The sequence below is a fragment of the Aphidius gifuensis genome, linkage group LG3 (assembly GCF_014905175.1).
Source record: "Aphidius gifuensis isolate YNYX2018 linkage group LG3, ASM1490517v1, whole genome shotgun sequence".
In the NCBI taxonomy this organism is placed as follows: Eukaryota; Metazoa; Arthropoda; class Insecta; order Hymenoptera; family Braconidae; genus Aphidius; species Aphidius gifuensis.
In genome coordinates this window covers 26766365-26784359 of record NC_057790.1, presented here as the reverse complement: position 1 = coordinate 26784359, position 17995 = coordinate 26766365, and the positions used below count along the sequence as shown (strand labels likewise).

Here is a 17995-nt window from a genome sequence, read left to right as displayed (position 1 = left end):
ACACACACATGAACATTGAACAGCTTGATTGATCTAAATGGATCTAAATCTGCACCGGGTCCACCTTGACAATAATGATAATTATCATTTATCATTGTAAATTATGAAATTTTTGGTAAAACAAAATATTAATCAACTACTTACAAAGTAGATTTGCCAAAAATAATAAACACCATTTATTGACATTAATAAAATTAAATATTTAAATGTTTGACTGACAATAAGCAATTGATTATTTTGTTAATAAATATTTTCATGATAATTATGTAATGAAAAATCATGTGTACTTGGTAATTTAAAAAATGGATAAAAATTTTTTCTCTTTTATCAGAGAAAAAATATAAAATTTTATCTATAAAAAAAATAATTATTGTTTAGAAAATGATTTTATGTTTGCGTTTACATGATTTTAGAAATTTATTTAATAATAATGATGATGCATTTTTTTAAATTTATTAATGAGTATATATTTTGTATTGGGCCCCGAAATGATTGATCAATGAAAAGGCATTATTAGAATTTAGAACATATTATTTATTTTTTATTAAATTATTATTACAATATTTATTGGCTATATAATCTGTTATATAGGGATCAATACAATAGTCATATTATAAGCTAGTAGTTAATTCAATTGAATTTCGATTTTTTCTTATTATATGACAAGAAAGCACCACACGTTTTTTTTAACAAACAAAAGTCAAGTAGTTTTAAGTTATGATCCAGAGATATAAATAATTGATTAGCCCTTAGATGTAGACACAAATTCTACATTATGTGATTCCATTAATGATTTAAAAATACCATTACAATCTTCAAAAGAAACATATACACGTAGTTTTTCTTTATGGAATTTTGTTAATTTAGATAATTCCTCGACAACTTCAATAGTAACATTTGTATTTTCAACGCATAAACATGATAAATTTGGTAAATTTTCAAAAGCTTTGATCACTGATCTGTTAGAAATTTTTGTGAAATTTAATAAATTTAAAGTCTCCAATTTTTCATTAAATAAGCATTCAATTGATTTATCAGTGATAAAATTATTAGTCTTTTTCAATTTAGCTAAACCAAAATCGAAACCTGTTAATTGACTCAAATTATTGAGAGCGATCATACCATCATCGGTTATATTTGTTCCGATTATACCTATGGATCGCAGTTTCTTTGAATTATTACAAAGATTTATTAGAAATTCATCTGTACCATCTCGATCCCATGGAATGTATAACGTTTCAAGATTTTTTAAATTTCCAATAGGATACATATCAATTTTTTCATTAATAATTGGACATTTAGTCGGTGGTATAAAGACTAGAAACTTTAAATTGTTAGTTTCACCTATCGACTGGACCAATGGTGCACTTAGATGAAAATTATATATATTTAAATCTTCTAAAGCGATTAGTCGAGGAAGTACCTGAAAATTGAATAATTAATTAAAAATCAAATTAAATTTTTTTTATTCTACATGTATAATAATATTTATTAAAAATTTATTGAACTTACCAGAGCCAATGAATCTGGTAAGAAGGTAGCTTCATTCATGTAACGTGAAAAATGTAACCGTTTCAAGGTTCCACCAATTTGTTCTAATGACTTGACCAAAGTCATTGGCAGCGTTGACTTTTCACATTGCCACATAACCGATAGATCTTCAAGTTTATGCATATTAGAAAAAACATTTTCAAAATGCTTATCTTTTATTTCTTTAAATGCTACATCAAGTTGCTTAAGACTTGGACAGTTGGTATTAATCAATGGCATTATTTGAGAAAAAGTAAATTGTGTTACATCAAGGCACGTTAAATTATATCCAAAGGATTGAATTATATATTTTAAATCACCGAAATCTTTCAAATGATTATACTTAGGTGGTACATATGCATGCGACGCCTGAAAGTTATACTTAGTAAAGCATGAAACAACAAGTTCACTATCCATATTTTTGCATACTGAAAAATAAATTAATTATGTTATCATTAGTATATTTTTAATAATAATAAAATGATGATGATACAAAATTTTATTTTCATCATCAAAAATATTAGTCTGTTGTTATATTTTCTTACTTTTTTTGAGTTGTGGCCGTTTATAAAATAGTGAATGCATCTCAATCATAAGTTCTCTATGCAGCGGTACTTTTAAGTCTTTCCCACCCCTTACAAAATTCATTAACCAATCATTAGAAACTTTTTCAGCATCTTCAATCATCTTTTTTGTTATCACATCATCAAGATTTATAATTCTGCTTGGAAGTGAGGTTACCTATGACAAATAAATTAATTTATTATTATTTAATTTAATTATAACAATAAACAATTACAGCAGCTAAAAATTCTCCAATTAATTAACTATATAATTCGTTTGATATAATATTATAAAACTTACATTTTCCTTGACATTTAAAGTTTGTTTTTCCAACTTTTCAACCGGCTGACTTGTATCAGTCTCCATATCAATCTCCATGAGGTTGTCTTATTTATTTTTTATTGCAAAATATAAAATTAATTGAACTTCGTACCGTGTTATTTTTTGATGCACGTAAATGGAATAGGAATGATATTTAATGTAATTGTTAATTACCCCGAAGTTAATTCCCACGTGCAATTATTATTTAAACAATTTTGCTAATTCAACTTCAACCACGTGTGTACTGACTACTGACTCGTGTTCAAATAAATTTAAAAAACCAGGGGCCACGAGGGTCACGACTCACGAGTTTTCATACCATATACTACACACTTATGCACTTTCATTTGTGAATAATAATATTCATCGTCAGAGCCCAGAACAGGTGTTGAACGGAGTATTATTATTCTTTAATTAAAAATTATCGGAGAGATGCTTCATTATTTAATAAATTTAAAAAATTTATATTTCTAAAATTATTAAAAATAAATAAAAAATAAATTTAAAAATGGACCGAAAATAAGTTGACTACATTTTATAATTTTACATTGCTTTTTTCATTTAATTTTAACTTCCACTTATTGCATGAATGTAAATAAAATTGTGATTTTTTTAAATTTTAAAATATTTTTCCCGTTTGCTATTTTTAATTTGTTTTTAATAATCAAAAAATATTTTCTAAACTTTAAAAATATTAATACTAATTATTTTTAAACAAAACTTGAGAATTAATGATTTTGGAAAACCAAATCCATGATTCCAAAATCATCAATTGATGGAGAAAAATTGGAGAAAGTGCCGGAGAAAATTCAAGAAATGATGAAAAATCGTTTAACTTTAATTTTTTTAAACTATTAAAAATAAATCAATAATAAATTCATAAAAATTTGTTTTATTATTCAATTTTATTTTACACATTTAAATATAAATAAACAATAATTTCAATTTCAAGTAAATCATCAATCAATGGGTTTTTTCTGTATAATTGTCAAAATTTTTTTTCCATTTTTCATAGTCTTTTTTGAATAATTCAATATTCTCTTTAAATCGTTGGAGTTTCTCTCGACTAATTTTCTTTTTCTGTAATTAAAAAAAACAATTTAAAATATTTATAATAAATTAATACCAATTATTACAAAAAAATTTAACAGAAAAAAAAAAAAAAACCATCAATTTACCTTTTCAACTAAACTATTTTCAACTCTATTGATAAACTTGTCAATAATTTTGTATAAATGTTTACTGGGTGCAACTTTTTCTTCCTTCATTATTCTCATAATATCAAGAATATATTTATACTGATTAGTAGAACAAGCATTACCAATCAATGCACCAGCAATGACAGTATTCAATGTGTGTCCAGTTGCATCCATTCCTTCAAGAAGTGCAAGTGCATCTTCATGTGACTGACATCCCAATGCAAGAACACCCCAAGTTATAACATCAGGATGTACACCAATCCTTTGAATATCATTTAAAACTTCCTGCAAATAAATTCAACAATAAACTCAAACAAATAATTAACCAATTTATCATCAAAATTTTACCTTAGCATTTTTATAATCTCTTCTAAAACTTCTTTTTTTAATTAACATATTAAAAAAGTCAATGTCCAAATTAATTTTATTAAACCTAGCAATTTCAATGAGATTATTTTCAATGGCCAATGATTCAGGTGCACAATTCAACATCAATGTTAATGTCTTAGCATCAGGTGTAACATTATCTTTGTTCATTCGTTCAATAAAGCCACTAAAACCACCAAATAATATCAATTTATTTTTCTCATGTATTGCTTCTAATTCAATATTCGTATTACTACCATTTTCAATAACAGATAATGCTGTATCACCAACAGCTGGTGCTGATTCCATGATATAATTTTTCTTGATTAAACCATCAACCAAGCTAGAGACAACTGGTGGATTTGCCAATAAATCTGGTGTTAAACAATCACTCCATAATATTCTTGAACGTTCATTATGTTCAAGTAATAAATCATTGACTTTTAAATCACCAAGTTTAGTATCTCTTATTGCACGTAATAATAAATTATATGTTGATATTGATGGTTTTATTCTCCATCTTTGCATCAAATGCCAAACTCTTAATACATAACGTAAACCATTTGCTCCATCACTTATTGCTGCATACATCATTGAATTAAATGTAATTTCACTTATTTTCATTTTTTTATCAACCATTTCATCAACAAGTAAAAATGCTTCTTCAAGACAATTATGTTTACCATAAGCTTTAATCATAACATTATAATGGGCTTCTTCTAATTTTGCAACATTTTGAATTAATTCAAGACGAATATTTGCAAGTGTTTCCAAGGCTTTTTCACGATTGTTTGAATTTGAACAAGCATTCAAGACACTTGTATATGTTGCACCACTTTTTTTAAGCTGTTTTTTTTTCATAATTGATAGTAATTTTAAACACATACGTATGTCTCCTTGATCAGCCCAACCTTTTAATAAAAGATTGTACATGTGATAGGTTGGCTTGTCACGATTTTCTTTTACAAGATCCAATACTTTCATTGCTGATGACATGTCACCTTTGTTACGATGTTGTTCAATCATTTTTGCATATTGTGATGGTCTTGGTTTTAGTCTTTTTGGTACACAGTGTTCATTTGTTTCAAACTTTTCAAGTTCTTGCTCATCATCATCAAGTTCAATTTGTTCAAATTTATTACCAGCTAAATCACCAAAAACATCTGGATTTTTTGGCTCAAGTCCAGTTGTGTAGTTTGATATTTGAACTGGTTTTTTAACATACAAAAATTGATTTATTATTTTGACATTTTGGTGGATTATTGGAGCATGCAGGCGAGTGCTCAACATGGATAATCTAGCCAACAACATTGTTGATGTTTTGATGGTGCCTTTTGTCAATCCAGGTGATGCTGAAAATAAATTATAATTCAATTTAAAATTACTGTCAATCATTCAATGTTGTCATGAAATTATTTCGACGTCGAAATTATTATTAAGTAAAATTAATGTCAATTTTTCAAGTACTTTTAATCGACAATTCAGTTATTAATTAATATTATTTGTTGATAACTAAAACACAATTATTTTTGTTTATTTTTATTGAGGTTATATCACGTGTAGTAAATGATATAAAATAATTATTATATTAGATTATTTAAAAAAATTTTACCTTAATTATAAATTATAAACTCTTGTCTAATTTAAATAATTTTTTGACAATTAAATTATTGTTTGTCTTGTTTATTTCGATAATTAGTGTACCATAAATTTAATAACAATCAAAACAATATTGTTATTTTTATTTTTGTTGAAATACTTGACAGCTCTCTCTTGCTTTCTCTCCTCTCTCTCTCTCTCTTTTTTTCTGATTTGAATTCCGAATATCGCCGCAAAACGCTGCATCCGTTTGCTCGTTTAAATCGCTTTAAATAATTGTCGGAGAAAAAAGAGTAATCCGCAGGATCACTTGTCCAATTGAGAATAAAAACAACATAAAAAATTAAAATTATTTAATTTACATTATGACAATTATATATTATTATTTATTGATAATACTATATATGAAAACATATTATTTTCTTGCCTTGAAAGTTGTTTTTGCAATTTAAAAAGGTTTTATAAAAATGGTTTTTTACATAAATTTGTTTATTATTTATTATTTATTTAATTAAAGTTTGTTTTATCAAATTTTTCATTGTGTTTCACTGTACAAGGAAATTGTTGTTAATATATTTGTCAAGTCATTACTCATCATTTAATCAAAGCAAAATTTATAAATTATTTTTATCTTATGACTTTATATTAGCTGATAAATATATATTTACATAAAATCCTTATTTTTATTGTGAATTTAATAATTATGATTCATGACTTGATAATGATTTTCCTGTTGCAAAATAAACTTGACCATTTCTCTTGTATTATTTTATTGATTCACGACTCTAATAACTGTCAAATATTATTTTATTTAATAAAATAATTTATTAAATTTTTTTTATTTATAAATTACAGTTCAAATGTATTTTTTGATTATTATATTGTTGACAATATCAAACGGAGGTACGAAATGTAAAGCTCAGAATCACCAAGGTACTTCAATATCTTCAACTGGTAAATAACACTCAATTATTTATTTTTTTCAAGTTAAAATATATGTATACGACAAAAATATGAATCATATATTGTTTTAAAGGTGTGTCCAGTATATTTAAAATCACTCCTCTAAAGGAAAATGTGACAGTTGGTGATTTATTTAAATTAAATTGTTCTGTATCAAAAGAGTTTTTATCAGAGAATAATATTAGATGGATAGCTGACCAAACTAACATATCATTAGATGATTCACGTATAAGATTTAAATCGCATAAACATGAAACGAATCTTTCATATCAATTAACGATTTCAATAAATCCAGTTAAAAAATCAGATGAAAGGATATATCAATGCACTGCAAAAACGAAAGATGGTGAACCGGTACAGAAACATTACAAGTTGAATGTTCATGAACTAATGAAACCAAATTTTACTTATACAAATCTGAACAAGCGTGAAACTCTTTATAAATCTGATGATGTAGAAAAAATAGTGCTTCAATGCTACGTTAAAGGTTGGCCTGAGCCAGAAATAACCTGGTGGAAAAATAATGTCCAAATAAATACAACTGGTAATGACAGTTCGCAATACAAATTCACAAATAATAATCAAGAATTACACATTGTAAGTTTATTTGCAACATATAATGATACATATTCATGCAAAGCTAAAAACCGTCTGGGTTTTTGTCAAACTCATCAAAAAATAATAATAATAAATGAAATAAAACATTCGAGAATTAAAATAAGTATAGCTGTATTATTATTAGTGATCGAAGCAATTATCTTGATTTATATATTTTTAAAATTACGAAGAGAAAGAAAAATTCGAAAAAAATTGAAAGAAGGTTTCTTGATGTTTTTCAAAAAAAGTGCATTGTTGCATCCAGAATTGAGAGTAAATGATCGATCAGATTTACTACAGTATGATGAAAAATGGGAATTTTCATGTGATAAATTAAAACTTGGCAAACGATTGGGAACTGGTGAATTTGGAGTTGTAATGAAAGCAAAAGCACGAGGTATTTGTGGTGATGATAAATCAAAAACAAAAGTTGCTGTTAAAGTTGTTAAAAAATCAATTGAAATGACAAACATACAAGCACTTGCAAATGAATTGAACATTTTAATGTATCTTGGTAAACATGTGAATGTTGTTGATCTACTTGGTGCTTGTACTGATAATATTGCCAAACGTGAACTACATGTTATATTTGAGTATTGTCCTTTTGGTAATTTACGTGATTATTTAATTAAACGGAGGCATAAATTTATCAATCAAATTGATCCATCAACTGGTAAATTTAACATCTCATCTAGCTCTGAAATTTTGAAACAATTTACAAACTTTCAAGCCAATAATAAGTGAGTAACAGAATTAGAATTATATATCTAATTAAATTAAATATAAAATGTTGTTTATTTTCTTGTAATTTTAGTTTCAATTTATTAATTGAACAAGACATGTCAGCTGATAATATTGCTCTCATCAGCAACGTAAAACAATCTGTTCGCCATTCAAAATACATTGGTGATTATAAAAAAGATTTAAAGACAATTCGTACTGAAAATTTACTCGTGTGGGCATTCCAAATTGCCCAAGGAATGAAATATCTTGGCCAGAAAAATGTAATTTATTTTATTATCAACACTGCTAATAATTAATATTATAATAATAAATTAATTTTCAGATACTACATGGTGACTTGGCTGCACGAAATATACTTCTTGCTAAGAATAATGTTGTTAAAATTTCAAGTTTTGGTCTAGCAAAAAATATGGAGAATCATGATTTTTATGTAAAGAAAGATGATGCTCCACTTCCAATAAAATGGCTTGCCATTGATTCTCTAAAAGATGAAATATTCACAACTCAATCAGACGTCTGGTCATTTGGTATAATGCTTTGGGAATTTTTTTCACTTGGTAAAACACCATATCCAGGAATGGAACTTAAAGAATGTGTATTAAAAGTACAACAAGGCTATCGAATGGAAAAACCAGAATATGCTACAGATGAAATTTATAATATTATGTTTAAATGTTGGCTAGAAAATCCAACACTCAGACCAACATTTACTGAGCTTGCTGATATGATTGGTGATTTTCTTGATGAACAAGTTCAAAGGTATTTTATTGATTTAAACTCACCATATGTTGATTATTGTAATGATACAAAGCACAATAATTTGATGATTAAATCTTCACAAGATCAAGCATTGGAATAAAACAAAAAAATTATATTATTAAATTTGAAAATTGATTTTGATTAAGATATTACGTTATATTATTTTTCAAAGCAACATATAAAAATGGTGATTCTGATGTTATTTTTAGTAAAAAAACCAATGAGTTGTCAACAGTCACAAAATCATCAAATTTTTATATTTCTTTTTAATTAAAAGAAAGAATAATTTTGACATCTAGATACTTTATTTGTTTCAAGATAAATATATATACATATATTATTAAAATTAAATTAAAATCAGTCAGCTAAAATTGTGTCATCATTATCATCTCCATTGGCAACAACATCCATCTAGAAAAAAAAAACCCATACAAATAATTTTAATAGCCATAATAAACTTTAAATAAAATAATTATTATCTGATAAATCATAATAAACTAACCAGTTGTTCAGCATGTCCACTATCATCATGATACGTCTTGTTTTTATTTTTATTTTTATCCAAAATATGACTTTTAAAATCAATATAACCTTCTGGTTTTTCATCAAGTGGTGATGGAACAAATATACCCAATACTTCGGGTAACATAAACGGCTTGAGCCAAGTAACAAGTGGTGTTGTACCACTCATATACTCAGCATCACGATGATGAAATAATAAACCATCAAGTGGTGGCAGTGATGTTATTGATTGTAAAAAATCACTCACGTCATCATCACATGATATACTTGGTAATGACAAAATTGAATATTTATTTTGACTTGTATTATTTTCTTTGAGTTCTGTTGATTCATTTAGTTTTGATCTCAGCCAAAAATGACGAAATTCAGCCTGAAATAAATCGAAAAAATAGAAATTTAAATTGATCAACATGAAAATGTTAATTATAAATGAAATAATTACATCACAATTTAGCAGTGGTTGATTTGACCAAGCTAAAACATCAAGAACATAGTATGTTTTATCTTTTGCAACCCATATGCAATCCAACAATGTACATCTTCTATTTTGTTCTTGTCCATTACCACCAGGTAAAGCTGAATTAAATTCACATAATTTATCACCACGTCTACTGTATGCCTCTGTTCTTCCCTGTTGAATTAATTTACATGATTAATCATGGCTTTGATCATGATAAAAAATTTATAAATCAAAAGTTAAACAAACCTTTGAAGCAACAAGTAAATTTCTTCTTCCTTTTGGACAAGGCATCATTGACCAACGATCCATAAAATCATCTGGTACTTCAAGCATCCACTCTGACATCATTAATTTATTTGCATAAAATTTTTTCTTTCTTCTACTACCATGTTTTTTTGGCAATTGTACTTCCATTGGCTCCTCTTCATCAATATCTTCAACATCTTCAACATCAGATTGTAATGCTTCCTCCAATATAACACGATGAGCATCAAATGCTTCATTTCTTTTTCTACAAAAATTTTATAATTATTATTATTTAATTATTATTACTAATTAGTAATTAATTGTGATATTTTACTTACTCTTTTTGATGTTGTAATAAACGTTGTCTTCTTATTGATTGTGGTGTCTCAATATTATCAACATTTAAATTAAAATTATCTTTTTTTATTGGTTTTTTATAAAATACTGATCTGACATTTTTTTTAATATCATCTAGATTAAATAATACACTATTATCAGTTGTCATTTTATTATTTTTCAATTAAAATGTTTTATTTGTTAAAAAAACTTGTTATTTTGTTTTGATTATTTGACAGCAAGTAAACAGCATAACCTTGCAATTTTACAATGAAATATTTATCAACTTTTAATACTATTTGTTTGATAATTATAAACAATCAACAGATTAATCAACAAACTTGGACAAAGAGAAACATTAAAATTAAAAATTAACCAAGACTAGAATAGCTGATGACACGATCAATTTGTGTGTGGATAGCAACTGACAGACAGCTGCAATTCTGTGAACTCTGTGAACTGACTGGGACTGACATCAGCAAACAACTTGTTCCCACTTCCCACTTGCTCCTATTTTAATAAGGTCAGCCTGGGAAAATTCTGGAAAACTGGAGCTCGTACCAAATGAGGTCAAACAAAAAAAAAAATACAATAAAAACAACAAAAAATAATTATAAATTTTATCAAATAAGATTTATTGAAATTACATATGATATTAATATTATTTTATAAATTGTTATAATCAAAAGAAAAATTAAAAAATAGGTCACTGAAAAATCCATAAATTTAATAATAATAACACTGAGTATATGATATAATATTAATTAAAAGAAATTTAATTTAAAGTCATGAAAAAAAAATTTATCATTTATGATAAAAAAGTAAAATTAAAATTTACTTGGCAATTGCAAAACCAATACGATTATTTTCCATATCAAATTCAGTATAATAACGTCCAATAAAAACATCACCAAGAATCCATAGTGGTCCATTTGGTGGTGGTATATCAATGCCCATAAAACCAGATAAACAAATTGTTTTTCCAAATTGTGTTACCTACAAATAAATCGAAATTATTAAAATTGTAATTAGCAATTATAATAAATTTTAGTAGTATATTTACCTTGAGAACATAATCATTGCCAGCCAGTGAAAATGATTTACCACCAATGACAAAATCAATTGTTGGCAATTGTGGAATTAAATCACAGCTAACCATAGCTTCACCAGCCATTATTGGTGTTGCACCAATTGCTTTGTTGATAGCTTCAATAGCTTTAACTGGACCAGCAATGAGAGAGGTACCAGTATCAGCAATGGCTTCACATCCATTTTCACAGAATGTCTCATTGCCAACATCAATTCTGTTAAAGTTAATTATTTTTTATTATTAAATTATATCAAAAAACAAAATTAACAACAGAGTAATATTTACTTGTCCATCTTGAATTGCCAGTATGCTTGACGATCAACAGGAACATAGGTAAAATCACCGGTGTAATGATCAGGATCAGAACCACCAAGAAGCATTTCACCACCGAATTTTGATGTTGGATCACTGAAATTAAATACAACATAAATTATCAATAATTTCGAAATTTAAATTATGATTCTTCATGACTTCTTACCGGTTTAAATAAAAACTAAATATCTTTTTTGATATTAATCCTTGATCGTACATGTTGACAAATGGTGGCTTGACACCATCAACAGCTATTCTTGGATATGCCATGCCTAATATACCATCAAATTTAGCAGCAACAAATGCTAGACCAGGCTCACTCATTGCCTCGGCAAATGTTTGATCTGGAATATCAACACCAGCCATCTAATTTAAAAAACAAAAAACATTATATTTTCATTCACAACATTTACAATTGTTGGCTAAATTTTTTTTATCATACATACATTCATTGTGTCTGTTGATAAGTATCCAGATAAACTACCGGATCCATATTGAATTGCAAATTCAGTACCATTTTTTTTGTATGATGATGATTTTTTACTGTCGTATTTTTTATGGAGCACTGTAAAGTTTATAATTAAAAAAAAAATTTATAAATTAATAAAAATATAATTAATATATTAATTTATTTATAATATTTTTTTTATAAATAATTAAAGACTTGTTAATTAAACATTTTCATGTAGATAAATTGATAAACTATATTTTTTAAATATTTATAATAAATAAATGATTGTTGAAAAAATGAATGAAAAATTTAAATGTCTTTAGTGTTGTTTATTTTGTTATTGTTGTATTTTAAATTTATTTTTTATTTATTTTATTGGATAGTTATTTTTAAATTTTTAAATAAAATATGAATATGTTTTGGAAACTTACAGCAAGCAATGTTTGTGTAGTGGCATTGTTTTGATGGTACCCAAAGATTTGATGATCCAGTATCAAAAATAACACTGAATTCTTGTGGTGGATTACCAATTGATATTACACCATAATATTGTGCATCCATGTAATTTGATAATGGTTCTGGTGCATCAGATTGTCCATATCTTAAACGTACAAGTTGTACTTCAGTATCAACTTCACGAAAATGTTGACGTACTGTTTTTGTTTTGTAGACTGGTACTCTAAAATTGGACAATCAATAAATAATTAAATTTTTAAAACAACAGATCAATATGTCAATTGATATAAAATATATAACATATTAATTAATTATTCATGTTTATTCAAAATTAGTTAAAAATAAACATTTAAAAAAAATAAAATACGACGCAATTTGTTATATATTTAACAAATTTATTTTTAATTATCAAAATAAAAAATGAATTGAGATTAATTCGTAAAAATATAAATAATAGCTAAAATAAAAAAATAAATAAATAAATAATTAGATAAATAAATAAAAGTAAAAAATAAAATGAAATTTTGAAAAAAAAATATAGAAACAAAAATATAAATCGAAAGAAACAAAGAAAATTATAAAAACAAAATAATTTATTGAAAATTAATATTTTTAATTTGATTAATTATATTACCTCAGTAATTCTGATGAGCCCAATGCTACAAAAAGACCAAGCCATAAAAATGCACGAAGCATTTTTATTAAAAATATTAAATAATTAAAAATCAAAAAACTTGTTAATGATTTCGTTGAATTTAAAATTAAAAAATTGATTGTTTGATGATGCTCAAGTGTCAGTTAACAGACTGACAATCCTGACAATGATGATCAGTTAATTTTTAAGTATTTTTTATTTTTTATTTGTGATGGTTGCCAAAGAGAGGAGAGAGAGCTGAGAGAGAATCCAAACTCCCAATCGACATCAGCTGACTCAAATATTTTTTTTTTGTTGAATCATTGCCGGTGCATCACGTGACCCTTCAAAAGCCAATAACATAATTTTATATTAAAAAAATTAATTTGATATTATTGTTTTTAATTATTTTTAAATGCACTAAAATGCACAATGACATTGACATGGACTTTGCTACCCCAACAGTCACTTTACTTATCAAACTGATTTTATTTTTCTTTCCCTGTTTTATTTTAAAAAGGTCATTAATGACTCATTATTTATGACAAAAAAAAATTGAATAACTTAATCATATTTTTATCATTGTTAATAATTAAATTATTTAAATATTTCAAGTAAAATGTAAAATGTTTTGTTACATTTTTAGTTATTATAAATATTCATTTGTAAACTTACAAATATTTATGATAATATTTTAGTATCATCTAGGTCACCAAGATAACAAACAAAAAATAACATAAAAACCTTGAAATATGAATGAAATATTTATTGATAAATTAACAAAATCATTAAAATTAATTTGAAAAAATATAATCTCAATAATAATAATTAATTATGATACAAAAAAAAGAAAGAAAAAAAATAATTATTATTGCATTCTAAGTGCACCATCAAGACGAATTGTTTCTGCATTAATCATTGGATTTTCAACAATAGTTTGAACCATTTGTGCATATTCATCAGTATAGCCAAGTCTTTTTGGAAATGGTACTGATTGTGCTAAGCTTTCACGTATTTTATCAGGTAATTGACGTAACATTGGTGTATCAAATATACCTGGTGCAATTGTTACAACACGAATTCCAATTAATGCAAGATCACGTGCTAATGGTAATGTCATACCAACAATACCAGCTTTACTTGCTGAGTATGCTGCTTGTCCCATTTGACCATCAAATGCAGCACAACTTGCTGTGTTTATAACAACACCACGTTGACCATCATCATTTGGTTTATTTTCACCCATTAAACCAACTGATAAACGTATAACATTAAATGAACCAACTGTGTTAACATTCATAACACGTGCAAATGTTGATAAATCATGAGTTTGTTTTTTTTTTAAATTATATACTTTTTCAGCATAACCAATACCAGCAGCATTAACAACAACATCTAATTTACCAAATTTTTCTTTTGTCAATTGTAATGCATCTTTGACATCTTGCTCTGATGTTACCTGTAATAAAATATTATATTTTTTATTATTTAATAAATGATATTGTATGCTTTGATTGTAACTTACATCCAGAGGTGAAAATATAACATTTGGACCAAGTTCTTTAGCTAATTCACTGCCTTTTGAAGTTGGTAGATCAGCAACAACAACTCTGGCACCATGCTTGATGAATCTTTCAACAGTACCACGTCCTAATCCTGATGCACCACCAGTAACCAAAGCAACGACACTCTGATAAATAAATATTTTTGTTATTGTTTAATATATTTTGGAGCAATTCAAGACAAAATTAAATAATTATAATGATTTTTAAATTTAACAAGTAAAATTAACGTACCTTCAACATTGTGATGCTATTTTTTTATAAACAATTTATCAATTAACAAAATGAATTACAACTGAATGATTGTTAAACAAATAAAATTTGCTTCAAAGTTCAACTCAGCTCCAACACACCGGTTTTATAAATCAACTGATAAAAATAATAATAATATATTTTGTATGGTTGGGTTAGGTACAGACATTCAACAGATAATAATGATAATTATTTTAATATTTTAAATAAATTAATAATTAATTAATTGATTAATATTCTCTTATTGAAAAAAAATTGATAATTAGAACAAAATTGTTCTTATTTACTTTGTAGTATTTTAAAAAATTAAACAAATCATTTTTTTTTTTTTTTTGACATAAAAAAAATTAATGTGTTTAATTGTTTAAATAATTTATTAATTAATTGTAATTAATTTAAATTAATTTATTTTTTTTTTTAAAGAAAAAGTAGCACAAGTAAATTGTAATTTTATTTATTAAAAAATTTTAAAATTATAAAAAAGTTAATTGTTGTTATTGTTACAAAGAAATATTTATATTTTTATGATAAGATTATTTTTTCATCGTTTTTTTTACATGAGTGTTTCTCCAATGGCAATTGTTCGTTTATCAATATTAAATTCAGTATAAAATTGCATCAAAAATGCACCTCCAATTTCCCAATAATTTTGAGGAGAAATAACAAATGGTGATAAACATATTTGCATTCCCATATAAGTAAGCTAAAATAAAATAAATTAAATAATTATATTGACATGAAATTAGTATTAATTGTTTAAATTTTTATGTGGATTAATTTATAATTGAATTGTTAATTGTCACTTACATGCTGAACGTAATATTTCGATTCAATTGTAAAATTTCTACCAGCAAAAACGAATGTAACATGAGGAAGTTTTGAAAATCCTCGACAATCAACCTGAATGACAAAAAACCAATGCAATTTGATAAAAGATTGATGATAAATATTTATAAAATTACCATTGATTTGTAAGGCCAAGTTGGTAAAATTTCTTTGGCTCCCAAAATGTTGTTAATTTTTTTAACAACTTCAGCTGGTCCTGAGATGGTATTTGCTGAAGTGTCCATCATAACACTGCATCCATTATCACAAAAAGTATATGTTGTTTTACTTTTATCAGTAGTTTGAATGATCATTCTTCAAAAGACAATTAAATTAACAAATTTAATAACACAAATAAAGCCTTTTTAAATGTCTAATTGTATATAAATTTACCTATCAAGTGAAACACTCCAATAATCTTTTGATGTTACTGGTAAAAATGTTAAATTACCTTTAACATGTGATCGTTCAGTTCCACCAAGTATCAAACGACCAGCTTTGTTTGTTGTTTCATCACTGAAAAATAAAATAAAATTTATAAATAAAATTTACAAAATTAAAAATAAATAAAATCATTATTTCTTCGTTTAATTTATACATGTTCATGTAAAAAGTAAATATATTTTCCTTCACAATATTTTGATTAATCATATTGTAAAAAAATGGTTTTGCTCCTTTAACAGCTAATGAGTCAAAACCAAGTCCAACAATTCCATCAGCTTTTGTTGCTCCAAATGGTTTCAAGGACAAATGTGTCATTTCAATAAATGTTTGATTGACAACTTTCAAGTGTGCCAGCTGTATAAAAATTATTAAATTAATTGACAGTAATAATTATGTTAATTATACATTTACATACATGAAAATCATCGACAGATAAAAAACCTTTCAATGACATTTCACTGTCAGCACGTTCAAATGTAGCACCATTTGCTCTGTAAGTTGATGATTTTGTATGGTCATATCTTGTATGCATCACTAAAAATAAAAACAACAACAACATTATCATCAATCCCATCAACAAGTTGAAATAATTATTAAATAAAATTTATTTAGATAAATTTTTTGTTGACTTACTGCAGGCCCACTCGGTGAATCCACATTGCTGTGATGGAACAAATGTATCAGCCCATGTTGTGTCGAAAATAACTTTGAAAGTTTGCTTTGGATAACCAATTCCAATCTCACCATAATATTCTGCCTGATAAAATAAACATAAATAATATTAATAACAATAATAATAATTAATAGTAATATTGTTTTTTTTGTTGCTTTACATACATTTAAAAATTTGTATAAAACAACAGTATCGTAACCTGGATTTGAGGCATGAAGAACTTCATCATATTTAATCAATTTTTCCTCAGTATAATCATGTTGTAAATTATATAAATCAATCCTGTTGATAAGAAACTAAGTATATTGAAATATAAATTATATGATTTGATATGAATGTTTTAAAATGAGGTGAATGATTCATGATATAATCAGCACATAGTTGGACGCTTGATAACAGAATAATGTAATTATAATATTCGTGAGAATAAATATATGTAAATTGAGTGATATACTTACTTTAATGGATCACAAATAACATGATGGATAATTGATGTTGTTATTATTAACAATAGAAAATTATTTATAAACATTTTTGATTTTTTTTGTTAGATATTTTGGCTTTGAATTTATTATCAAAGTGTTCAACTTGTACCACTTGGCTTGCACGCAGTAAGGCTTGATACTAAAATTTTTAATTTATTTTTTTTTTTTCGCTTTATAATTTTTGATAGAACAGGGGTTCCCGGAATATCGTAGGTATCAGTTTTATATTTAAATGTGAATGATAAAAGTCAGCAGATAAAATAAAATAAAAAAAAAAATGAGCATAAAAAGGAATCATTGAAAAATGAGTATTAAAATAAAAAAAAAAAAATTTAATAAGATATCTTTGTGTTTTCAAATACTTAAAATAAAAGTATATAAAAAATTATAATTAATAATTCATTATAATTATTGCTTGATGTAAAAATAAATTATTTAGAAAAAAAAAAAATTTCGAAATTTGAAAAACGAAATTTTTGTACCTCATAGAAATGTTGTTTGAAAATTTAAAAAAAATTTTGTAAATTTATAATTAATATTTACTTATAATTATAAATAAATAATAAACATTGTTTTATGATTTTTACTTTTTTTTATTACACAAA

The 17995-nt window shown here is 25.5% G+C and overlaps 7 protein-coding genes across 7 annotated transcripts; 1 reads left to right on the top strand and 6 right to left on the bottom strand.

Moving 5' to 3' along the window:
- Positions 1 to 513: 513 nt before the first annotated feature.
- Positions 514 to 2638, bottom strand: LOC122853373. Its single transcript, XM_044153808.1, has 4 exons — positions 2395 to 2638; positions 2076 to 2271; positions 1513 to 1958; positions 514 to 1423 (listed from the first exon to the last, which is right to left on the bottom strand). The coding sequence occupies exons 1-4, from the start codon at positions 2470 to 2472 to the stop codon at positions 743 to 745; spliced, it is 1401 nt and encodes a 466-aa protein (XP_044009743.1). The 5' UTR covers positions 2473 to 2638; the 3' UTR covers positions 514 to 742.
- Positions 2639 to 3291: 653 nt separating this feature from the next.
- On the bottom strand, positions 3292 to 5788 carry LOC122853372 (pentatricopeptide repeat-containing protein 1, mitochondrial). Its single transcript, XM_044153807.1, has 4 exons — positions 5593 to 5788; positions 3963 to 5332; positions 3594 to 3899; positions 3292 to 3495 (listed from the first exon to the last, which is right to left on the bottom strand). Exons 2-4 carry the CDS (start codon positions 5289 to 5291, stop codon positions 3379 to 3381), a joined length of 1752 nt encoding a protein of 583 aa, XP_044009742.1. The 5' UTR covers positions 5292 to 5332; positions 5593 to 5788; the 3' UTR covers positions 3292 to 3378.
- A 1144-nt stretch (positions 5789 to 6932) lies between these two features.
- LOC122851126 (vascular endothelial growth factor receptor 2-like) lies at positions 6933 to 8742 on the top strand. The gene is made up of 4 exons (XM_044150174.1): positions 6933 to 7197; positions 7270 to 7879; positions 7954 to 8143; positions 8206 to 8742. The coding sequence occupies exons 1-4, from the start codon at positions 6933 to 6935 to the stop codon at positions 8740 to 8742; spliced, it is 1602 nt and encodes a 533-aa protein (XP_044006109.1).
- A 175-nt stretch (positions 8743 to 8917) lies between these two features.
- LOC122853370 (snurportin-1) lies at positions 8918 to 10766 on the bottom strand. Its single transcript, XM_044153805.1, has 5 exons — positions 10209 to 10766; positions 9871 to 10135; positions 9607 to 9795; positions 9145 to 9534; positions 8918 to 9053 (listed from the first exon to the last, which is right to left on the bottom strand). The coding sequence occupies exons 1-5, from the start codon at positions 10373 to 10375 to the stop codon at positions 9000 to 9002; spliced, it is 1065 nt and encodes a 354-aa protein (XP_044009740.1). The 5' UTR covers positions 10376 to 10766; the 3' UTR covers positions 8918 to 8999.
- A 51-nt stretch (positions 10767 to 10817) lies between these two features.
- Positions 10818 to 13628, bottom strand: LOC122853369 (lysosomal aspartic protease). Its single transcript, XM_044153804.1, has 7 exons — positions 13150 to 13628; positions 12491 to 12738; positions 12055 to 12173; positions 11775 to 11974; positions 11582 to 11704; positions 11270 to 11510; positions 10818 to 11202 (listed from the first exon to the last, which is right to left on the bottom strand). The coding sequence occupies exons 1-7, from the start codon at positions 13209 to 13211 to the stop codon at positions 11041 to 11043; spliced, it is 1155 nt and encodes a 384-aa protein (XP_044009739.1). The 5' UTR covers positions 13212 to 13628; the 3' UTR covers positions 10818 to 11040.
- Positions 13629 to 13893: 265 nt separating this feature from the next.
- LOC122853371 (3-hydroxyacyl-CoA dehydrogenase type-2-like) lies at positions 13894 to 15091 on the bottom strand. The gene is made up of 3 exons (XM_044153806.1): positions 14946 to 15091; positions 14675 to 14839; positions 13894 to 14608 (listed from the first exon to the last, which is right to left on the bottom strand). Exons 1-3 carry the CDS (start codon positions 14952 to 14954, stop codon positions 14018 to 14020), a joined length of 765 nt encoding a protein of 254 aa, XP_044009741.1. The 5' UTR covers positions 14955 to 15091; the 3' UTR covers positions 13894 to 14017.
- A 310-nt stretch (positions 15092 to 15401) lies between these two features.
- Positions 15402 to 17626, bottom strand: LOC122853368 (lysosomal aspartic protease-like). Its single transcript, XM_044153803.1, has 9 exons — positions 17364 to 17626; positions 17070 to 17187; positions 16866 to 16989; positions 16648 to 16766; positions 16387 to 16586; positions 16182 to 16304; positions 15926 to 16103; positions 15771 to 15863; positions 15402 to 15666 (listed from the first exon to the last, which is right to left on the bottom strand). Exons 1-9 carry the CDS (start codon positions 17435 to 17437, stop codon positions 15517 to 15519), a joined length of 1179 nt encoding a protein of 392 aa, XP_044009738.1. The 5' UTR covers positions 17438 to 17626; the 3' UTR covers positions 15402 to 15516.
- Between the last annotated feature and the right edge of the window lie 369 nt (positions 17627 to 17995).